Source organism: Eptatretus burgeri, chromosome 4, assembly GCF_056783735.1.
Source record: "Eptatretus burgeri isolate ZD-2024b chromosome 4, Ebu_testis_v1, whole genome shotgun sequence".
Lineage (NCBI taxonomy): Eukaryota > Metazoa > Chordata > Myxini > Myxiniformes > Myxinidae > Eptatretus > Eptatretus burgeri.
Genome location: NC_140964.1, coordinates 81,627,230 through 81,648,991, shown reverse-complemented (window position 1 = coordinate 81,648,991; position 21,762 = coordinate 81,627,230). Strand labels below are relative to the sequence as shown.

Sequence of the window (21,762 nt, the reverse complement as noted above, 5' to 3'; positions counted from 1 at the left end):
TTGTGTTGAAAATCAAATTTTTATTAACCTCCACCATCGAAGATGGATGGAGGATGGATTACTGTTTTCACCCCTTTCTGTTTGTTTGTTTGTTACTTACGAAATCTAAAGATTTCGTAAGTATATTGATGACTTCTGTCCTCTGTTTGTGTGTTTGTTTGTAGGCGCGATAACTCGAACGGAAGAAGCTACCAATGTCAAATTACACCACGTGATTCAGGAGGGAGATGGTTAGCGCTGATTAGATTTTGGTCAAAATCGGTCAAAGGTCAAGGTCACAGTGAGGTCAAACATCCAAAACATGATAACTCGAGAACGGAAGAAGCTACCAATGTCAAATTACACCACGTGATTCAGGAGGCTGATGGCTCGCGCTGATTACATTTTGATCAAAATCGGTGAAAGGTCAAGGTCACAGTGAGGTCAAACATCCAAAACATGATAACTCGAGAACGGAAGAAGCTACCAATGTCAAATTACACCACGTGCTTCAGGAGGGTGATGGCTCGCGCTGATTACATTTTGATCAAAATCAGTGAAAGGTCAAGGTCACTGTGAGGTCAAACATTCGATTTTATGATGGTTTGGTACAGAATCATCGTAGAAACTTCTGGTTTGCGTCGCTACCTTCTCTAGAGACAGCTTTTATTAGACAAGGTCAGAGGTCAAGTTGCCGATTTCATAAGTACCAGTCTATGACTGCTTGTTTGTTTGTTTGTTTGTAGGCACGATAACTCAAGAACGGAAGAAGCTACCAATGTCAAATTACACCACGTGATTCAGGAGGGTGGTGGCTAGTGCTGATTAGATTTTGGTCAAAATCGGTCAAAGGTCAAGGTCACAGTGAGGTCAAACATCCAAAAAAAAGTTATAACTCGAACGGAAGAAGCTACCAATGTCAAATTACACCACGTGATTCAGGAGGGTGATGGCTAGCACTGATTCGATTTTGGTCAAAATCGGTCAAAGATCAAGGTCACAGTGAGGTCAAACATTCGATTTTTGATGGTTTGGTACAGAATCATCGTAGAAACTTCTGGTTTGCGTCGCTACCTTCTCTAGAGACAGCTTTTATTAGACAAGGTCAGAGGTCAAGTTGAGGATGTCATAAGTTCCAGTCGATGACTGCTTGTTTGTTTCTGAACACTATTATGGAAAACCTCCTCGACGGATTTCGACGAAACTTGGTGGGGGGGGGGTTAGGTCTGGTCCAAGGATCATGCCATTAGATTTTGGACGTGGTCCAAAATCCAATATGGCCGCTATGGCGACCAATTTGAAAAAAAATTTGAATTTTTTTCATTGCATTTCTACATGTTTTAAGTGATTTCCAACCCCCCCCCCAAAGCAAAATTGTTAGAGAAAATTGTTGGAGGCCAATTTTTTTTCAACAAAATTTCGATTTTTTTTTTTGCATTTCTACATGTTATAAGTGATTTCTAACAAAACCATGCCAAAATTATAATTGCGGCTGATTTTGGAACTTCAGGTGGATATACCCACGTAAAATCAATTTCTGTCTCAAGGAATCTAGTTATGACTAATGAATTGAGTATGTAAAAGTTAAAAGTAAAAGGGAAAGTTGCAAACTATAACTCTGTGAGCACTGTTGACGTCAAATTGAATGAATAGGATATCAGGTTCACTTGAGTGACCGAGCAGTATTGGCGGCGGAGGTTTTGCACTCTACCGAGTGCTCCCCTCTTGTTGGTATGTGTTAATGTGCAGGCTCATCATTGTTTGACCATCCTCATCCCCCCTATTCTTCTAGATTACAACATTCACCACTAGAGCAACTCCCAACACCATTTCCTGTATACTGCTGGGCGGTCGCACCGATGGAGCATCTAGCTGATTTCATGTGTACAGACGACGCACGATCCGCACGCCTCGGCTGCGATGACAACCCAGTGACTCAGGTAAGCATATCTGTGGAATAAACAAACGTCACCAAAACAATCATCTTTGCCTGCCACCTAAACAACTTTGAGGCATCTAAAACACTCAGTGTGAAGTTCTGTGGTAAAACCATGACCCAGGAACATCAGCCAAAATATCTCGGAGCAACACTTGATCATACCCTTAGCTACAGCCAACATTTGAATAATGCTCGAAGAATGATCAACGCGAGAGTCAAAATCATACAAAAACTCATTCTAATTAGTATCACACTAATTATTCCCACCTTCTTGCGCAATCAACCAGGGAACGTTTTTGTCCGAAGTCTTTTACGAATCGGCTGGATCGGCCTGACTTTCAGCTGCAGTTGGTATGAACTCGTAATTTGTTCAGGGTGTCAGTGATAACTCACCTCCTCTTCATGGACAACACTGTGGGATCTTTGACGTCTACCAACGCCCCCAGGCCTGCAGTTGAACGTCCATCCGACACATCCGACACATTGATGTCGGATGCTCCTTGCAAAATACTAGGGTGACAGTTAGATGAAATTGAATGAAATCAACAGTGACGTTGATCGAGGTACTCCCAAAACATCAGCTTAGTTCTTCCCCTGACAGTTAGCGTACCTCGGTCAACGTCCTGTTGATTATCATCTATCGTTCTACCTGTCTGCCAACACAGATTGACACTACAGCCTCTACCAACAAGACAAGTTCTTCCATTCCACTGACAGTCTATCTTTGGGATGGGATTCAAATGCAGGCGAGACAACTGAAAGCTGATGACAGATACCTCTAGGTTATCTTGCCAGGCTCTTGTGCACAATCTGAGAGCAATTGGTAATTCACCTGAAACATGCTTTGACTTCAGTAGCTTAGAATGAAATTCCTTAATATTGCTGACTCGTGACATTTGAACCCACAATGTTTGGGATACCAGTCCATTCTGTTCAGCACTCTGTGACCAGCATACCGACTGTACTACTCAAGTGATTCTGCAGCTATCCAACAAGCTATCGGTTACAATTGGTGCTTTTTTGTTTCAATATTTTGGTGTGCTACCATCTCGTGGTAAAATCGACCACGCAATTCAGTCGCTCTCCATCAACTATGAATCCCAATTCTTACTCTCGTCAGTCGCACCAGTCCCTCCAAATGTTCAGCTTCAGCACCATAGTACTGTTCAGGTTCAGCAATTTTTGTTAGTTCTTTCATGCCATTATAAAGCTTGTTTTTGTCTGTTAAACACTCACTCGGTGGTTTACCCCAAATGTAATCCCTGTCCTTTTGCAAATCATGTAGACACGTGATTGGAATGAAGAGATTCAGGCGACGCGGGAGCTTCTAAGGCAGAACCTTCCAGAACGTCTGCTGAGAGACCGCACCATTTTTAAGGCAAGTGTCTGGATGGTCCACACGGCTTGCATGGGAAAAAAAAATTGTTTTCATTCTGTCGGATAACGCTGTTGTTCGTCAATATTTAGTCTATCAGATATTTAAATTGTTAAAACGACGAGTGAGGGAGGAATGACTTTTTTATTTTATTTTATTTTTTCCTTCAAAAATAAAATACAACTTTCATTCAGAAGGTACGGGTATGATCATGACCTCCACACACCTTGAGAGAGACCTCTTCATAACTTATCAAACATGACAAACTCCCAAAGAGACATTTTTGAGACAAAGGGACAAACCTGCATTTTCAGCAAATGTTTGGACACGTGTTTCTGCATGAAAGATAATCAGCAAGACTTACCCAGGCATCTTGTTACCTCCGCCACCAAAGGTGAAGGACGTTATGTTTTCAACCCTCTGTCTGTCTGTTTATCTCTTGCAGGTCACAATTTTAAACCGATCTTCATGAAACTTCACCACATGGTAGAGTTTGGCATAAGTAAGAAGCTTATTGTTTTTGATGTCAAAAGGTCAAAAGGTCAACATTGGCCAAAGGTCAAAAAAAATTATGGAATTTCTAAAATCCTCAACTTTCATCCGATTGACGAGAAATTTGAACAGTAATTTTCACATCAGCTTACTCAATTCAACCACCAATTAGTTTTGAGGTCAAATTTATCTTGTGGATTTTGCAAGTATCGTGCTCTACACGACTTCTTCCTATTTGTTTGTTTGTTGTTTGTTTGTCTATGTACAGAATATCTCAAAAAGTTGTGGACGGATTCCGTGGAAATTTGGTGGACGATCGACGATAATTTTCAAAGTGATTCTTCACCAATGAGATGTCGGATTAAAAACGATTTATATAGCATGATGTCTCAAAAAAGTTGTGAACGGATTCGGATAAAACTTGGTGGACATGTTGAGTCTGTGACAAGGACGAATTGGTTCGATTTTGGTGAAGATCAGAATCCGGATCCGGATACCATAATTATTTAATTTGCAAAGTGATTCTTCACCATTAAGAGATAGGGCCCAAAACGATAAATAGCATGATATTACAAAAATGTATTGGGCCTGATATGTTCTTGTGGATCAGACGTTGCGTGGCGGAGGTATGCGCTCCACCGAGTGCCCTTCTAGTTTGTTTTGTGTTGCCGGAAAACATGGTGGCTTCAGGAAACAAAGTGAATCACAATGCCTCATTTTCATCACGCAACACATCATCAGTGATGTCATCGATGACAGATTAGATGGACCAATTAACAGAAAGGTGGATGAAATGGGAGAAAACCTCAACAATTCAGTTGAATTCACCAGTGAGAGAATAAGTGAACGGTAGAGATGTTATGTCAGATGTGTTTGTCACAGGTGCACAGTGACTTTGTGATGACGGCAATACGAGGAGCCGAAGCAGTTGTCGACGGGAATGTGATGGCCATAAATCCAGGAGAAGATTCTCGAAGCCAAATGTTTGTTTGGAACAATCTCTTCTTCAGCCTTGGCTTTGATGTACGAGATCATTACAAGGTACTGCATCTACAGGCCCATCAGCATTAACACCGCCAATGGCTTGGAAGATATAACATTTGACCTGGTGTCGGTCTATAGATGTTTGATGTACCTCTAATTCACTGAATGGAGGAATAGTGGAAGTTCGTTTTCATAAATTCTTTGGATTGGGTAGGTGATTTGATCGGCATTCAAGCTCAAGGAGACAGTTGTAACAACTTGTAGGCATAAGGAAGCTCAACTTTGTTTTGTAGTTTATTCTTGGTATTTTTACTTCTGCCCCTGAAGGTGAGCAGAGGTTATGTTTTCTGTCTGTCTGTGAACAGGATATCTCAAAAAATTGTGGACGGATTCCGTGGAAATTTGGTGGACAGATTGGGTATGTGACAAGGAATAACTGATTCGATTTGGGTGACAATCCGGATCCAATAATTTTTTTTTTAATTTGCGAGTGATTCTTCACCATTAAGAGATGGGGACCAAAAACGATATATAACAAGATATTTCAAAAAATTATAGACGGATTTGGATGAAACAAGGTTGACGAGTTGAGTAGGTGACAAGAACAAGCTGATTAGATTTTGGTTCAGGTCCGAATCCAGATCCAGCCTATCAGTGGGATACAAAACGTAAACTGTTCAGCCCAGTGGAGGTACGCGGTCTATCGATTGCCGTTCTAGTTATTGTTGCAACTATCCTGTATTATAGTAACAGGATCTTGAAATCCAAGGCCTCAAATAATCTTAGCTATGGATAGAAACATTTACCTTCGAAAAGACTCCTGTGGTTTTATAGTACTCATGCGTAACCCCATAGATCATTGGTGCTGGTCCTATGACCTTGTTATTTGTGTTACTGATGTAGTGATTTATAATTATCGATGTATCCGATGGCCCGACTGCCAGGCATTGGGTGGTGATGCTGCGGCACATGCTGCACCGGCTCTGGACCTGGCGGGGGTGCGGGCCTTCGCCTCGCTCGACGTCGAAGCCATCTGCTGCCTCGGTACTACGATCGTCGACTACCGTGGGTACCGAGTCACAGCACAGTCGGTTGTACCGGGCATCCTCGAGCGTGAGCAACGGCAAGCGGTCACTTATGGCTCACTAGACTTTGGAGAGACCGTGCAGGGGAGCAGAAAGATCGTGTCACTGCTTGAGCGTTCATCTAAACCCCTACACGTACTTAGACACAAGGTGCGCGGTGATCCTCTCGGGCTGGTCTACACCAATAAAGTGCTGGTTAGGAAAAACGAGGTTCGGTGACCTCCCACAATTGGGTCGTGGAAGATGTCTATGGATGAATTTGGCATTTGGTTCCACAATTATTGTCCTTTATTGGGCATTTTAACATCACATTGTTTGTCGTCTTTGTTTGTGTGCTCTATATTCTGTGATGATGAAAAGCTGATGGTCACGTGAAAAACCAATCATTAACAACTTTGTTGTCATGATTTCAAAAAATAGAAATAAGTTATTTTTGTTTCACTTGGGATGTGATCCTCACCAATGATTTGAGTGAAGGGATCATTGCACAAATTTCATGCACAGTATTGTTCTATTTTCTCTGATGTATGTAGTTATAAGTTGTGGGAAATAATTTGAGAAAAGAGAGAGGAAAAAGTGGAGTATAATCAGGGATTGGAATGAGTAAAAGGAAAGGTAGTTGACGACATTTTATGGCAAACGAATAGGGTAGAGAGGGGTGGGGCAGGGAGAGAGGATGGGTGCCGGATACAATGTTTTTTTTTTCTTTTAAATTTTACTGACTTAATAATATGCAGATATTCCATAATCTGCCTTTAGATACGTCTCTAAAGCAAAGCAACACTGATTAAGTGAATAATTTTTGATTGAGATTGTCATCTTCCTTGCGAATCAGGTCCTAAATGAGAAGGATGAGGAGGTAGAACTCGTATCATCGGTGGAATGCAAAGGCATTGTGGGCAACGATGGGCGCCATTACATCCTGGATCTCCTTCGAACATTCCCACCTGATGCCAACTTTTTGCCTCCACTTCCGGGTGAAGATCCGCTCCCGGACGATGCGTTTCCTGAACCCTGCAAGCATTTTGGCTTTCCCCGGCCTTATCGACACCGTCTCGTGTCCCTGAGGCCCGAACTAGTCGAAGCTTTCACACGGGCTAAGTAAGGGCTGCCACAGTTTAACCTTTGTTTGAATATCATGTGTTTTTTGTGTGTCATTCAAATTATTTTCCACCATCGAGGCAGAGCTAAAAACAAGTGCAGTCAGAGGGAAAAAAAAAATCAAGTGAGAAGCCTCAACAGGAAGATTTTCTTCTGCCTTCTGGGCATTGAGTTCTAGTTATAGCTGGTGTTCTAGTCAATGAGTAAATTGGCTCACCTGTGAGTAAATATTTTACGTGTTAATATTTTATTTCCAGGTATGAAGATTTCATGAAGCTGGCCATTGCCAAACACAAGTCCCAGTTGGAAGGCAACGCAGATGGATTTGAAGAAAAAGGTAAGATTGATTGTTCGAGCCGAAGTGATTAGTTAAGGTTACATCGTGTTATTAGTGGTCGTAAATGTTTGGGGGCGGGGTACAAATCCAGCTTGGTTTGATAGTCTTGGTATCAGTAAATTTTGGACCTGGCTGTATGGTTCACAGGTAGCAGACTTACCTTTGAGCTGTTTAGTCTGAGTTTGATTTCCAGCCATAATTTATGAACTGTCATCCTGATGCTTCACAGGCAGGGTGTTCCAGCTCATTGAATCCTTCAGGAGGTTCATTCTGTTGGCTCCTCCCTTTGTAAGAATTTTATGGTAGAGGCTAAAAATCCTATGATACTTTGAGACAAAGAGTAGATCATTGTGTGCTGGTGACTTGCCCAAATTCAAAGAGAATGCATGCAAGCAGGGGGAGGTGTGCAGCAGCTGCTTCGCTGTGCCTTCAGAAATATGCAGCTTATGCCAGGCGTGTTTGTTGTATGCCAATGAGTGACATCTGTCATCTTGAGATGTGGTTTGTAAGAAATGTAGAGAGCAAGGTCATTTGGGTCTCCCTCTTGACGATCCTATCGCTCATGATGTGCTCACCATTTTTGCACTACGGCCTGTGTTCGTGCCATGGCAGAGATGGACAATCGCGAGGTGATTCGGAATGCCTGCAATGCGGTGGGTTCAGTCAGCGACTGTTTCTTTGACATCCGTTTCAATCCAGACGTTTTTACCCCCAGTGAGTGCTGTGTGGAGCACATGCGTGCTGCTTTCTGAGATTCAAATGTGTAACTGTATAAATGTGAAATGTGGGATTTCATTAAGTCATCCAAAATTATGAAATTGCATAATTGCTTCATTTCATGACTCCCCATATTGGATAGTCAAGCGGCATCTATTACTAAAGGGAGAAGCATCCATCCGTGTGTCATGCGAAGAAGAAGCAGGACCTCGAGCCGCAATGTCGCGGTCCGTGCTGTCGTAGAATAATAAAAACTGCACCGTTGGAAAGCTGATAATAATCAATTTACTTGGAACAAAAATTTGTGTCTGTTAATCATTGAGACACCTGTTTTAAAAGCCCTTTCTGCGATCCGATGATGGCCATATTCTTTTCGGACCACCATATGACCTTGGTGTTCAACATTTAGGGATAGAGTGCAAATTAAGAAAATGTATCACCATCTACAATCTATACATAAAACTCAACAATAGGCCGAGGACATTAATCAAATATCAGGTGCACAACTTTAATAAACGTACACTATTATGATGCAAGGATATATTGATAGGCCAAGCGGTCTTTGACATTCCGCATGAGCAAAATTGAGTGATGACAAAAAAAAACACTTTATTTTTATTTTTTTTAAACCACTGTTTGACCTTGATCTTTAACTCAAAGGGGCATGGTATGATTAAGAGTAAATGAGTCTTACTCTCGGCTATCTATCGAGAGAAATTTCATTCTGACCGGACAAACCTTAGTCGAGTTATGGTGAAAAATGTTAAAATGTCTCAAATTAGATCATGACCTTAAAAATTTTGTCAAGGTCAAAATAAAATTGTGTAAACCCTGCTTACCTTGTATTCCCATTATTGATGCAAAATTTCGTTCTGAAAGTATGAGCTGGCTCCGAGATACAGATCAGATATTGGCAGAAAAAAAGGAAGAGGGGGAAAAAAATCCCCCTAAATGTTAGTTTGCTACTCGTAGTGGCCTAAAAAATTCTGGGGTACCATTAAAACCGGGGGCACTAATTGGAGAAACAAACCCCACAACAGGTGCAAGTGTCCCCCTGTCCTCTCGGCAGAGGCTTAAACATATAAAAGTAGATGGAAGGAGCACACAAACAACAACCGCAACCACAACCACCACAACAGCAGTGATAACAACAACTACGTGCTGTAAAAGATCCATTTTTGTGCATTTCACTTCATTTTACATCCTCATTGAGATTCACAGAGAGGCATGAAATATGTTTGTGAAGTACAACATGCTGTGATTTGATGAAACCTGTCATCGAAGTGACGGGTAAGTATGCCTCGTGTAAATGATTCCTTCTGTTATAAAACTCAAACTTGATTTTTTTTTTTTCATGTTAGACCATGATCCAAAATCTGATTTGAAAATAAAAAAAAAGTTTTCATTGTTCTGGATTCAATACAGGTGTGTTCCTGTTTGCTTCCTGTTTTACCTGTTTTGTTTTTGCTTTCCAGCTGTACGTTTCCCAGAGTCTGAGTGCGAGTCCGTGGAACGCCAGAAGCTCCTGCACCGCGAGGCTTCGGCCTTCCTGCTTTCACATCAGATCCCAGCCTTCGTGCGTACCTCTTGTCCTATTTACTATTGATAAATATTTATCGATAATAATAATACGCCACAATTGGGCTACTCACAACGACTTGAGGGTGGCAATCCCATGGAATTTCCAGGGGACGTATCTTGCGAGATGCTGAATTAGACATTGTTTTGCCTAACTCCACACCCGTCATATGTTGCCATAACGGCTCTTGCCAAAAAAGGCCTTGTAAGCTAATGGATGCTGTGGTTAGCAGCGCAGCAGCTGATACTACACTAGGCAGGGGATGATTGTGTGTTTTTCACAAACTGTAACCGAGGCATTTTGCCCATTTCATATTGATACTTGTCATCACGGCTACAAATTAATGTTCTTGTTAACAAATAATGGGAACACATAGGTAAGTGGCAGGCATCCCCTGTAAGCTAGGACCCTTGCAGAAAGTGCTGGAGTGACGCAGGGGTTCATCGTCTCCGTTGCAGTGAAGAGAAGCTATAGGTATATAGAGGTATATCGAGGTATATACTCCCTCATGGGACACCATGTCGGTACATCTTTTCGGTGGAACCCACTCCATCTGAAGGGCCAGTGGATCTCAAAGTTATTGTGTGAACATGCTTTTTGGGCCTTTGGGTTAAGATTCATATGTTTGTTTGATCATGTGCTTCAGCCTTCTGGCTGAAGCACATGCATGTACTAGTTACCCTGCACATGCAAAGCGAGTAGCAGGGTTAAGCAATTGGTTCATGTCCGTCCGTCCATCTCTTTGATCAGTTTATGATCGAGGAACAGCTTATTTAAATCGAATGGTATATGTTGAACACGAATCGGAAGACATGCCTGCCATCCTAAGACTGAATTCGTCCCGATCGCACATGTACAGAGAGGATTGAGATGATATTTTCACTCTGTCTGTGTTAATCAAACAAAATAAAAAATCCTTCCAAACAGGAAAATTAATGTTTTTAAGGACGTCATAAAGGACACAAACAACAGGCACGAAGAACGAATATAACGTGTTCAATAGGGTGATGTAATAGACATTGGGGAAAATGGAGGTAAAACCTGGAATTAATTTATTTTTTGCCTTCAAACCTCTTTAAACATTTATTACCCTGCTGTGTCGGCGTGGCGACCCGTCCAGGATTGTGCCCAGTAGCCAAGGAGACAGCGAAGGTAGCACGAACGCTCTGCACAGAGTTTGGTCCCAATGGATGGATGTGAAGCGAAAAGCAAGGCTAAGTGATCGGTCGCGTACGTGTGCCTACGTACATGTGTACATATGCACGTACGTACGTGTCTGGATTTTTAAAGTTCATTCTCTCAGCAACCGTAAGATTGATGTACAGCAAATTTTCGAAATAGGTGCCCTCCTGTGTAATTTTTCAGTCATAATTATGACGTCAGAGGTCACGTGATTCAGGCGCCATCTTGGAAAAACCGAAAAACTTTGTACCTCTATATCTCCAAAACCGCTCCATGGAAAAAAAATGTACACGTGGCTCATTGTCAAGTACTCCCCATGGGGGATAAGATGGGTTAATGATGATGTCATCTTTGCCTTTGTTATAACGTCATAATTCGACAAGTACAACGCTTGATTCGATAAGTAATGAAAAAATAATTATCTGCAATTGTTGGTCCGATTGACACGAAATTTTCTAAGTAGGTACACCACCTATGGCAGGAATTTATAATTATAATTATGACGTCATATGTGACGTGGTACAGGCGCCGTCTTGGAAAAACCGAAAAACTTTGCACCTCTATCTCTCCAAAACCGCTCCATGGAAAAAATTGAAACGTGGCTCATTGTAATGTACTCCCCATGGAGAATAAGAAATGTTAATGATGATGTCATCGGTGCCTCCATTATGACATCATAATTCGATAAGTGCAACGCTTGATCCAGTCAGTATGAAAAAATATATATTTGCAATTGTTGAAACCGCTAACTGATCAGTGCAAAACTTTAACTAATTGATCAACTACCCATGGGAAATATAGTTTGATAAAAGTCACATCATCGGTCACTGGTCTGACACCATATTGGATCAAAGAAGAAAAAAAACCTTAAAAAAAACAAGAGTTGGCTTGCACCAAGTCTTTCTCAAGACAGCGCAGGGTAAGTATTCTCTGATTAACATCGAGTTTAAATTGAATTATTATCTACTAGAACACTGGAGAACACAAATCGCCTTAATAATACTTCCAAGAGCCATGATATATATCAAGATATAGCATAAGAGGGTGTGGCATGAGAGGGTCTGGGTGAAGAAGAGGCCACCAATATGGCATTGGATGATGCTAATTGACACTGCATTCTGCGGTGGTCAATGAAGCCTCAATCTCCGAAACTGGAATTCAACGTCGTCTTATTACAATGTATAAGGGTGATGCACAAGACTACTTCAGGAGTGTTAAACTACCTGAGGTTTTTTTTTTTAAAACGATCTTTAAAATCATTATTTTTATTTAAATCGAAACATAAGAGGGCCTTGCCATTCGTGGGTTTCCACTTGGAGGATTTGCTCTGTCGTGATGAATTTATTGAGGCAAGGTTTGCGGATTGCGGTCAATGTCAATGTTTGGTGAACGATTTTCCACGTATATTCACCTAATTAATTAACATGGGCCCGTAAACACAATAACCCCCTCAAACTCCCGAACACATCATCATCATCATCATCATCATCATCATCATCATCATCATCATCATCATCATCATCAACTCCACCAACTCGGCTTTATCTTCGCCATCACATTATTGGATAAAGTTTATCATTATTATGATTAAAGGTAAGTTTCATGATCATAATACCTCAAGAAAATAAGCTTTATTTTATGTCCTTAATACAGGAAAATGGGTCTGGTGTTGGCTTAATTGTTTCACAATGGGGGGGGGGGCTTTGGATCCTCGGATCCTGAGTTCAAATCCCACTTTCCGTTGAATTAATACCAAGTGGGGATGATTCTGCCTGTCATCTATCCAAGATCGGGAAAATGAGTGCCAGCTTGCTGGTGTCCTGTGTCGGAGTGGCGACTTGTCCAGGATTTTTCCCAATAGTTTAGGACACTGCTTTGGCAGCACCAATGCTCTGCAGAGAGTATGGTCCCAATGGATGGATGATTGGCTTAATGGTTAAGGTGGGTGACTTAAGATGTTAGGGTCTTGAGTTCAAGCCTGTCATTCTGTTAAAGAGCACCATGTTGGACAACTCAGCCTGTCATCATTCTGAGGTCAGCAAAATGAGTACCAGCTTACTGGTAACAGGGGGCACTGCATGAATGGCACAGTATTGCTGCCAGCAATGATGCAACCAGCAGCCACAGGATGCATATGAAATAATAATACAGGAAAAGAATACTTTCATGAAATTCTTAATAACTTTTATTCATGAAAATAAATTGCACAGAAACAACGAACAAACATGTTAATTTAAGGTGCTTTGGACAAATTTTAAAGCTGAAGTCACGAACTATATTTTCCCCATTACCCCCCTCAGTTTGCTCATCATGGATTTGCAGTTCATGGTGATTTTCAAAAACGCAACCGCCACGAATGGCAAGGCCCTCCTGTATATACCTGAACACTGTGTGGGGTACCATGTTCGATGAACTCTCTAGTTTGACAAACTTCGTTAGGTTGTGTACTTTGGCTGTTATGTGGAGTCGAGGTGCACGTCCCCAGCTTTATTACAATGTTACATTTTTTTAAAAACTTTTTTATTTTATTAAAAAGGTGCTGTCATATTGATGAAGCCCACTGGTCCCCAAAGTTTATGGTATTTTTATCCCGCCCCCGGAGGGAGGGAGCGAGATATTGTAATCGTCCGGTTTGTTTGTCTGTCTGTTTGTTTGTCTGTCTGTTTGTTTGTCTGTCTGTTAGCAACTTTACGGTAAAATGGCTTTAGCAAACACTATCAAATTTAATCCACAGGTGGGCAATGAACCTTGGATGACCCCATTAACTTTTGGGTCCAATTGGATCAAAGGTCAAGGTCAAGGTCACGAAAATATCAAAATCGTTTTTCGCTCATAACTTCGTTAAAAATGATCCGATTAACTTCAAACTAAGCTTATAGTGAACCTTATTCTATTTGTCACTTATAATCCTACCCATTCCTATAGTGAAAAATGCATATTTGTAAAGATCGGTAGGGTCCGAAGTTTTGGGGGTCATGGTCATCGGTCAAAATTACATATTTTCCATTATGAATCAAAAAAGGTTAGGAATATGCGTGTTTACTATGGAAGACATATATCAAGTCCTTTATTGGCTTTCATTTGACACCGTGACCTTTGACCTTACGTGGCCTTGAAAGGTCAAAATCATTTTACGGTCATAACTTCGTCAAAAATAGTTTAATTAACTTCAAACTAAGACTAAAATATTCCTTATTCTATTCCTTATAATCAACATTCAGGTTAAGGATGTATCAAATTTAAATTTGATCCCCAAAATAACTTTATGCCTTAAATGGGCGGGATTTGTTGTGCCTGGCACGACTTGTTATATGAAGAGGTTGCTCACAAAATAGATGACGACTCGGGAACCAGAAATGCGTCCGTGGATTGATTAATCTCTCCAGGGGGGTGCGCTGACCATCCTGCCCTGAGACTCTGTACATACGTTTATTTAATGATTAAATGTCACGGGAGAAGGATTACATGAAGCAATAACAACCAGGATGCAATACCAACTATAAACGAATCAGTAAATTTACCTGGGTTATCCCTTACCACCCTCGAACACCCCAAATGTTGCAGATTTCTTAATAGTTCTTATCGTAGGGCCTGTGCACTCAGTTGACAAGAACACAGTACAGTGCAGGGAATACAGATAACAAGTCCCAGAGGTGGATTGCAAATCCAGAGGCAAGCTGTGCAGGTCCAGAAGCAGAGTTATCGGCAGCTATCTGGTGCAACCCGGCGTAAAAACTCCCCAAGCTCCGTCATTGTCGCTCCCTCAAAGTCCTCTTTGGTCTGGGAATTGAATGTTCACAGCTCCGGCGCACTCAGCTCCACACGTTCAGAGACTCAGGCATTCGTCTTCCTTCTGTCATTCCTCCAAACTGCCTCTCCTCTCTGAGTAATTCTCCATGAAGAGTAATGGGGTGAAGCTAGACTCCAGGTAAATGTAAACCTACAGTCTAGGTAACCCTCCCCAACACCCTCCCCTTCCCCTAAAGTCCCCCTACCAAATGCAAGTCAAGAACACCCCCTTCCTCACCCCCCTCTCTCTCTCTCTCTCTCTCTCCCTCTCTTACCCCCTCGCCCCTCCTGCTCTTCTCTCTCACTCTCTCTCCCTCCCCCTCACTCTCCTTTCCCCTCTCTCTCTCCCAGCCTCTCTTTGTATTCCCATCAGTTAAGTGATGGGTGGTATTTGCTCGTGCTTAATCAATAACGGTTTGTTTAGAAGAAACCACAAGACAATGTGAATGGTGGATTCCAAGACAGAAGACACATGGGAGGTAAACGGGCAGCACAGTGCCAGATAGCGATAGGTAAAGCAAATTGGGTTTCAGGTTGTATTTGGAGGGGGATCATTTATAAATCAAACGAGGTAGTGTTAACATTGTACAGGAATTTAGTGAGGGCCACATCTAGAATATTATGTACAGCTTTGGTTAGCACAGTTCTGGAAGGACGTAGATGCCATTGAGAGGGTTCAGCGCAGGGTTACGAGATCAATTCCGAGCCGAGCTAGACTCAGCTATGAGGAGCGGCTGAAGGAGACAGGGATTTATTCACCAGAAAGGAGGCGGTTACGAGGAGATATGATGGAGATGTTTAAGATAATGAAAGGTAGAGATAAAATAAGTGGCAGATGAATTATTCAACAGAGTAGACAGTGACAGAACCAGGGGCCATAGCCTGAGAGTAAAGAAGAGGAGAGTTAAGACGGTAGTAAGGTTGGGAACTTTCACTCAGAGAGTAGTTAATGCATGGAATGGTCTCCCTGGAAAGGTAGTAGCAGCAGAAACAGTAGATAAGTTTAAATTAGAATTAGATAGGTACCTGGAAGTTATGGAGATAGAGGGGTATGGGGATGTTGGCAGGACTTTTAGGTAGCTTGAGCATTGATGGGTGATTGTGTACGTGTGTACAGAGTGCTGTTGGTGGGGGTCTTGTTAAGTGGGGTTGTGTGGTTGATGTGTGTTTTTAACCAAGCCCATGCCCCCTCTCCGATGGGAATAAAAGAAAGAAAGAAACAAAAAAAAAACAAAAACACCTACAAAAAAATTCCCCCAAAAATACCCCCCACAAAACAATGAAAAAAAAATCTTTTTCATGAATTAAAAACTTTTTTCCCATTTTCTTCCTTGGATCTTGTGTAGATGGGTTAGTGTGGTGTTCGTGCAGGCACGATGTGCTGAATGACCTCCACCTGTGTTGGATTTTCCTTGTATAAGGCAGACCAAAACAATGAATAAGGACTCGAACGGCACTTGGTAAAGCGCATATACCTCCATGACGCTGAAGAGTTTACGTTTTGTAGCCCACTGATAGGCCAGATCTGCATGTGTATCTTAACCAAAATCGAATCCGCTTGTTCTTGTCACCTACCCAACTCATCCACCAAGTTTCATCCAATTCCATCCACAACGTTTTGAGATATCATGCTTTATGTATATCAGTTTGGCCCTATCTCTCAATGGTGAAGAATCACTGAAACAATTTTAATAAATTCTCGTATCCAGATCCAGATCTTCACCAAAATCGAAGCAATTCATCCTTGTCACACACCCAACCTGTCACCAAATTTCGTTAGAATCCAGCTATAACTATTTGAGATATCCTACTTACAGATAGCCAAATAGACGGACAGATGGGGAGAAAACATAACCTATATCAACTATCCAAACCTCACAGCATACACAACAGCAGCGGACAACTTCACTGAAAAGGGTCCTGAGTTACAAAAAATGTCCTGGCCTACGTGACCATGCGGACCCTGCAAACTTAACATGCTACCAAATTCATTCCCCCTCGAATGAAACAAGATATATTGTTGTGGGCCGGGGTTCGGTGGCGATAAATGACCACTAGGTGGAGCAGTGGAGTCGTCTCCCACCGAACACCCGGAATTTAGGTCGTGACTCTCGGGCGACTCCGAAAGGTCACAGGTCACTTAGAGGACCGTGGTCGCCAATATTGCGACGGCGTGAAGTAGGGTCCACTTGTCTAATTCCAATTTACCTAAGTACTCACGCCGTCCAACTACCGGGGAAACCACGCCCTCGGCCGACTTTGTCCGAATCGAGTCGCTATCACAGACTCTGTAACAATATGTGCATATACATATACTGTATGTATATATATATATATATATATATATATATATATATATATATATATATATATATATATATATAAAGCCCGGCGAGGAGGAGTGATGTAAGCGACATTTTTTAATGATATTATGATGATAGGCTCGGATGATAGGGCAAGGGTTAAAATAGTGCTATATGGCATTGACTCCAAAATGGCCGATGTGGCCCTTACACCACTCCTCCTCACGGCACCTCATATATACATATACGTATATAGTGTTACGGATTTCAATATCCGATCCGACGAATGCATACAAACATCCAGTTCCTCAGATAGTTATTTCCTTCAATGCATGTCCAGGATAGACCCATCCCCATGTCTGGTGGGATTCTAAATGTGATACGTTGAGAAGGGTAAATAATAGATTCCCTCTCTTATGGAAAGCTCCTTTTTCTCTTTACGACAGACACATTCATGCACGTGAGATAGCCGTTAGCCCAACGGAGGCTCGTCTAACCTTTTTCCATCATGACAGACTGGCTCGGAAGTGAACGATTCATTTACACCATGGACTTACCTGATATTTGATTAAGCACACCACGGGCTTTTCCTGAACAGTTATTCTGACGGTCAAATGCGGCTGTGGATCATTTACCTCACCCACCTGTTTCCATCGACGTTGGCGTCCACCTTTTCCCAGACGATTGACACCCCATTCAGTAGCTCTTTGGACGCTAACTGGCTCTTTTTCATATCGAGCTGAACAAGGAGGTGATAATTGTTGTTGACGTTTTATGAGCGCTTCACGTATTCGCTTGGTAATTCTGACAGATGGTTGCTTTTTGCCGTTCGTCCAGCACCACAGGCATGGTGTTGTGGGCCAGGAGTGATCACGGGACAGGCAGGTTGTCATGGTAACGATTCGCAAATGGGGCGGCGTGGATTTGGCTGAAATCTTTGCCCGCCCAGACGGGCTGCCTATAAAAAGAGGACGAGAGATCCGTTCTTAGTGGGTCAGTCGACAACGAGTCAGTTTGTGAGTCAGTTGGCGTCAGTGAGTCGGTGTCAGTCAGACGGCTTTACCCGTCAGTCGGAGTCCAGCCAATCAGACGACTTTACCTGTCAGTCAGTCTGCACCAGTCAGTTGGTGACAGCCTCAGCGCCTCATAGCACCTCACAGAGCCTCAAAGTTCCTCAGCACTTCACAGTGTCTCACAGCTCCTAACAGCTGTCCATCGGTTGTGGCTCCTGGTGGCTCCTGGCGGTGAGTGACGCTCGGACCGTTAATGCTCCGAGACCGAGTTAATGCTCCGATGCTAATGCTCTGCTTGAGACCTGCTCTTGGCGTCCCTGGTTCCTGGGCACTGGCGACGGACGAGGCACGCTCACACATTTCAGGACGTTTTTATTTGACGTCTGACTTCTATGGAGTGAGTGAGATGATTTCTCTCCCCCCCCCCCCGAATGATTTGCTGGGTACCCTTGTCTGTGTTTAATTGTTAAGTAAGTCAATCCCAGATAAGCATCTGCTCTTTGTCTCTTTTTCTATCAGTGCCTGATTAATTATTTATTTGCTTTCAATTATTTTGATTGATTTGAATTTACAAATTTTTACTACATGGAAATAAAGTTCTTTTTATTTATTCATTTTCTTATTAATAAATTGCTTTGTTGACGTTCCAACCTGTCCGTGCTTGTCCTTTCCTACCATTGATCCAGCATTGTCCGAACCAAGATAGACTGGGAGGTGATTACCAAATGAATTGACCTGTCATAGTCGGCACGCACCAGCGGTTACATGCTCGGCCACCCTAATTAAGATCTAATCAAGATCTCTCTCTATCGAGTACAGCCATTGGTTGGGACGTGGCTTTGCCGCTGATGCAGTGTCCCCATTACCAGTAGACTGGTGCTCATTTTGCCGACCTCGGAAGGATGACAGGCTGAGTCAACCTCCTGGTGTATTTTAATACAGCGGCCCAACGGGTTTGAACTCAGGACCCTAGGATCCCAAGCCAACACCAGGCTTTCTAATCAAGATAAGATTGGTGCTTTGCCGAGGGCGCACTCCCCGTTCAGGAAACCACATGACCTCTAGTTAAACGGAATAATTAGACGGTGGACACTGGAACTCGTGATTAACTGAGTGGCGTTCGTGGTTCCAAAGCAACCCACGTACCACAAAGTTAATAGTGAGCGGTGGCCCCAGGTTTGGCTCTTCCGAGGACAAATGGGGATTAAACCCTCTCATAATACACTCAGTACCCGTGGCCGTAATAATACACACACACACACACACACACACATCCGGGATGCGGGACACACGGATGATGCTTGTAATTTGATCAAACTATTTTCTTTCTTTTTTGTATTTATGAGTAGCTCAAGGAGTCTTTGGACCACTCAGCGGTGATCTTGGATGGAGCCACTCTTATAGAGTTTATGCATCGTTTCGGCATCAATGTTCGCTACTTGGGAACTGTGGTCCGTGCACTGGAAGAGCAGGAGGAACGGGATTGCAACCGACTTCACTTCTTGCATGTTAGTTTTACAAAGTCACACAACTCCCCCCCCCCTCTCCCCTCCTCTGCCTCCAGCCCCCCCCAGATTTCAACCCCTCCCTCACCACTTTCCACCCACCACACTCCCCACCGATTTCCCCATCCACGCACCCAGTCAAACTGCAGTACAACAAAACGAATCACTTCTACCTGTTTTTTCTCCGGACAGCGCCTGCTTGTGACAGAAATAATCGTACGTGCTGCAAAACACCTCTTCCGCACATACCTGCAGGTAAGAATTTACCTTTACAACTACAAAGTCATGAAACATGTTTGTATTTATTTTCTGTGTTTGTGAAATAATAAAGTGAATGATAAAGCATCATCATATGGACGAATCATCACCACCTCTGTCTGTCGGTCTTGGATGAACTCCTAAACCATGGAATGAGTTCAGACTTGGTTATTGTACTCAAGGTTTTCTCCGGAAAGATTTTGGGTGATTAAATACATTCATGGTCCCCCTTTGATTCAGCTTCAGGAGCAACGCAAAATCTTTAAGTGAATGTGTATTGTGTAGCGCCATTCCTGGTGGGAGTGGGTATTACAAGTCATAATCAATATATTAATTGGCTAAAGGACAAACTTTATTTACGCTTCTTCTCTGACCGGTGACATCGTGCGTTTCTTTGATTACAAACCGACCCTTGCGTGTTCGGAGTTTGCAGTAGATATTATGACTTTTGTTTTTATCTTCATTGAGGTGTTGTTCAATGTAAAAACGTGAATTCTGTGTCTGAACATGACTGACTCCCAAGTATCGCTCCCTGGTTACTCCCTCCTCCAGTTTGACAGACCTGAGCCTCGTCCTGGTGGGAAAGTTGCTCTTTTCATCAAAGACTCTATTCCTCACTCTCGATGCACTGCCCTCACTCCCCCACACCCCCAGGAATACCTCTGGCTCCGACTTCCCCTCCACTCCCACCTCATGTTTATATGTGTACTGTACCGTCCACCAAACAGTGATGACTCCATCAACACCTCACTATCCGAAAACATGGACCAACTTCTATCTTCTCATCCAAACTCTCTCTTCCTCATATGTGGCGACTTCAATTGTCATCATGCCAGTTGGCTCGGTGTGGGTACCTCTCTCACCTGTCATGGCACCTCAGCAAAAGCTTTCTGCGACTCATTGGGACTGAATCGGTCAACTTCCTGACCCGGATCTCAACCAATGGTGCTCCATCTCTTCTGGATCTAATTTTGACAAATTCCCCTGAAAATATCTGCTGCTCTTTCTCCGCTCCAATCGGTTCTTCTGACCACGTGCTTGTCAAAGTGGACATCTCTCTGGCTATTATCATAGAACCACCTCAGCACCGTCGAGTCTGGCATTTCACTCAAGCCGACTGGCAGGGTCTCCAAGCAGCCATTAAACTTACAGACTGGTCTCCTATCACTACTTTCTCCAACATCAACTCATCCTGGGAATTCTTTCAAAGAAACTTGCTCTCCCTCATGCACAGATTTATCCCCTCTCATCTTCAGTTGTCCTACCCTTCCTCCCACCCTTGGTTCACTGAAGCTTGTGGTGAGGCAGTTGTCCTGAAACAACTTGCCTTTGCCTCATGGAAAGCAAACCCAACTGAGGGTAATCTCAGTTCCTTCCACAAAGCTCAGAACAAGTGTGTATCTACCCTCAGGAGAGCGAGAAAACACCATCTTTCTCATCTCAAGTCTGAACTCTCAAACCTCTGTCCCTCCTCAAAATCCTGGTGGCGTCAAATCAAATCTGTTTCTGGTGTATGTTCCCCCTCCATCCCTTCCCTTACCTCAAATGGCCGCACTGCTGATACCGCACGTGAAAAGGCTGAATGCCTAAACTCGGTGTTTGCAGCTAAATCTTGTGTCCAAAACCCATCACTTTCTGTACCCACCTTACCCAGTCACACCCAACTGTCCCTGGACTCTGTGTCCTTTTCTCCTGACAAGGTGGAGAGCTTGCTGTCAAACCTCGACTCAGATTCTGTAACCGGTCCAGACGGCATCAGCCCATGTGTCCTAAAAACCTGCTCTTCTGCTCTTGCTCACCCTCTCTCTGTTCTATTCACACTCTCATTTGCTCAAGGTCATCTGCCATCTGCTTGGAAATCTGCAAACATCACTGCCCTGCACAAAAAAGGTTCAAAAACAGATCCCTGTAACTACAAACCAATCAGCCTTCTCCCAATCATCAGCAACGTTATGGAATCCGTCATCACTTCAGACATTAAATCCTTCCTCTTCTCCAATGGCTTGATTTCTGGTCATCAATTTGGTTTCAGACCAGGTCACTCTACCCTGGATATTCTGCTTATGGTCTCCCAACAATGGATGGAGGTCCTCAATGCCGGACAGGAAATCAGAGCCGTATCCC

The 21,762-nt window shown here is 42.9% G+C and overlaps 1 protein-coding gene across 3 annotated transcripts in view; it reads left to right on the top strand.

The window, feature by feature from the left end:
* The window catches only part of CLUH (CLUH binding protein of NUMT mRNA), a 102,092-nt gene that overhangs the window by 54,903 nt on the left and 25,427 nt on the right, over positions 1-21,762 (top strand). For all 3 annotated transcript variants that reach the window (XM_085878952.1, XM_085878951.1, XM_085878953.1), the window contains 10 exons: positions 1,772-1,919; positions 3,204-3,296; positions 4,668-4,826; positions 5,714-6,004; positions 6,690-6,955; positions 7,213-7,292; positions 7,905-8,006; positions 9,485-9,585; positions 19,225-19,383; positions 19,573-19,635. In XM_085878952.1, coding sequence (XP_085735078.1) covers positions 1,772-1,919; positions 3,204-3,296; positions 4,668-4,826; positions 5,714-6,004; positions 6,690-6,955; positions 7,213-7,292; positions 7,905-8,006; positions 9,485-9,585; positions 19,225-19,383; positions 19,573-19,635 — 1,462 coding nt within the window. The remainder of the gene's footprint in view (positions 1-1,771; positions 1,920-3,203; positions 3,297-4,667; positions 4,827-5,713; positions 6,005-6,689; positions 6,956-7,212; positions 7,293-7,904; positions 8,007-9,484; positions 9,586-19,224; positions 19,384-19,572; positions 19,636-21,762) is intronic.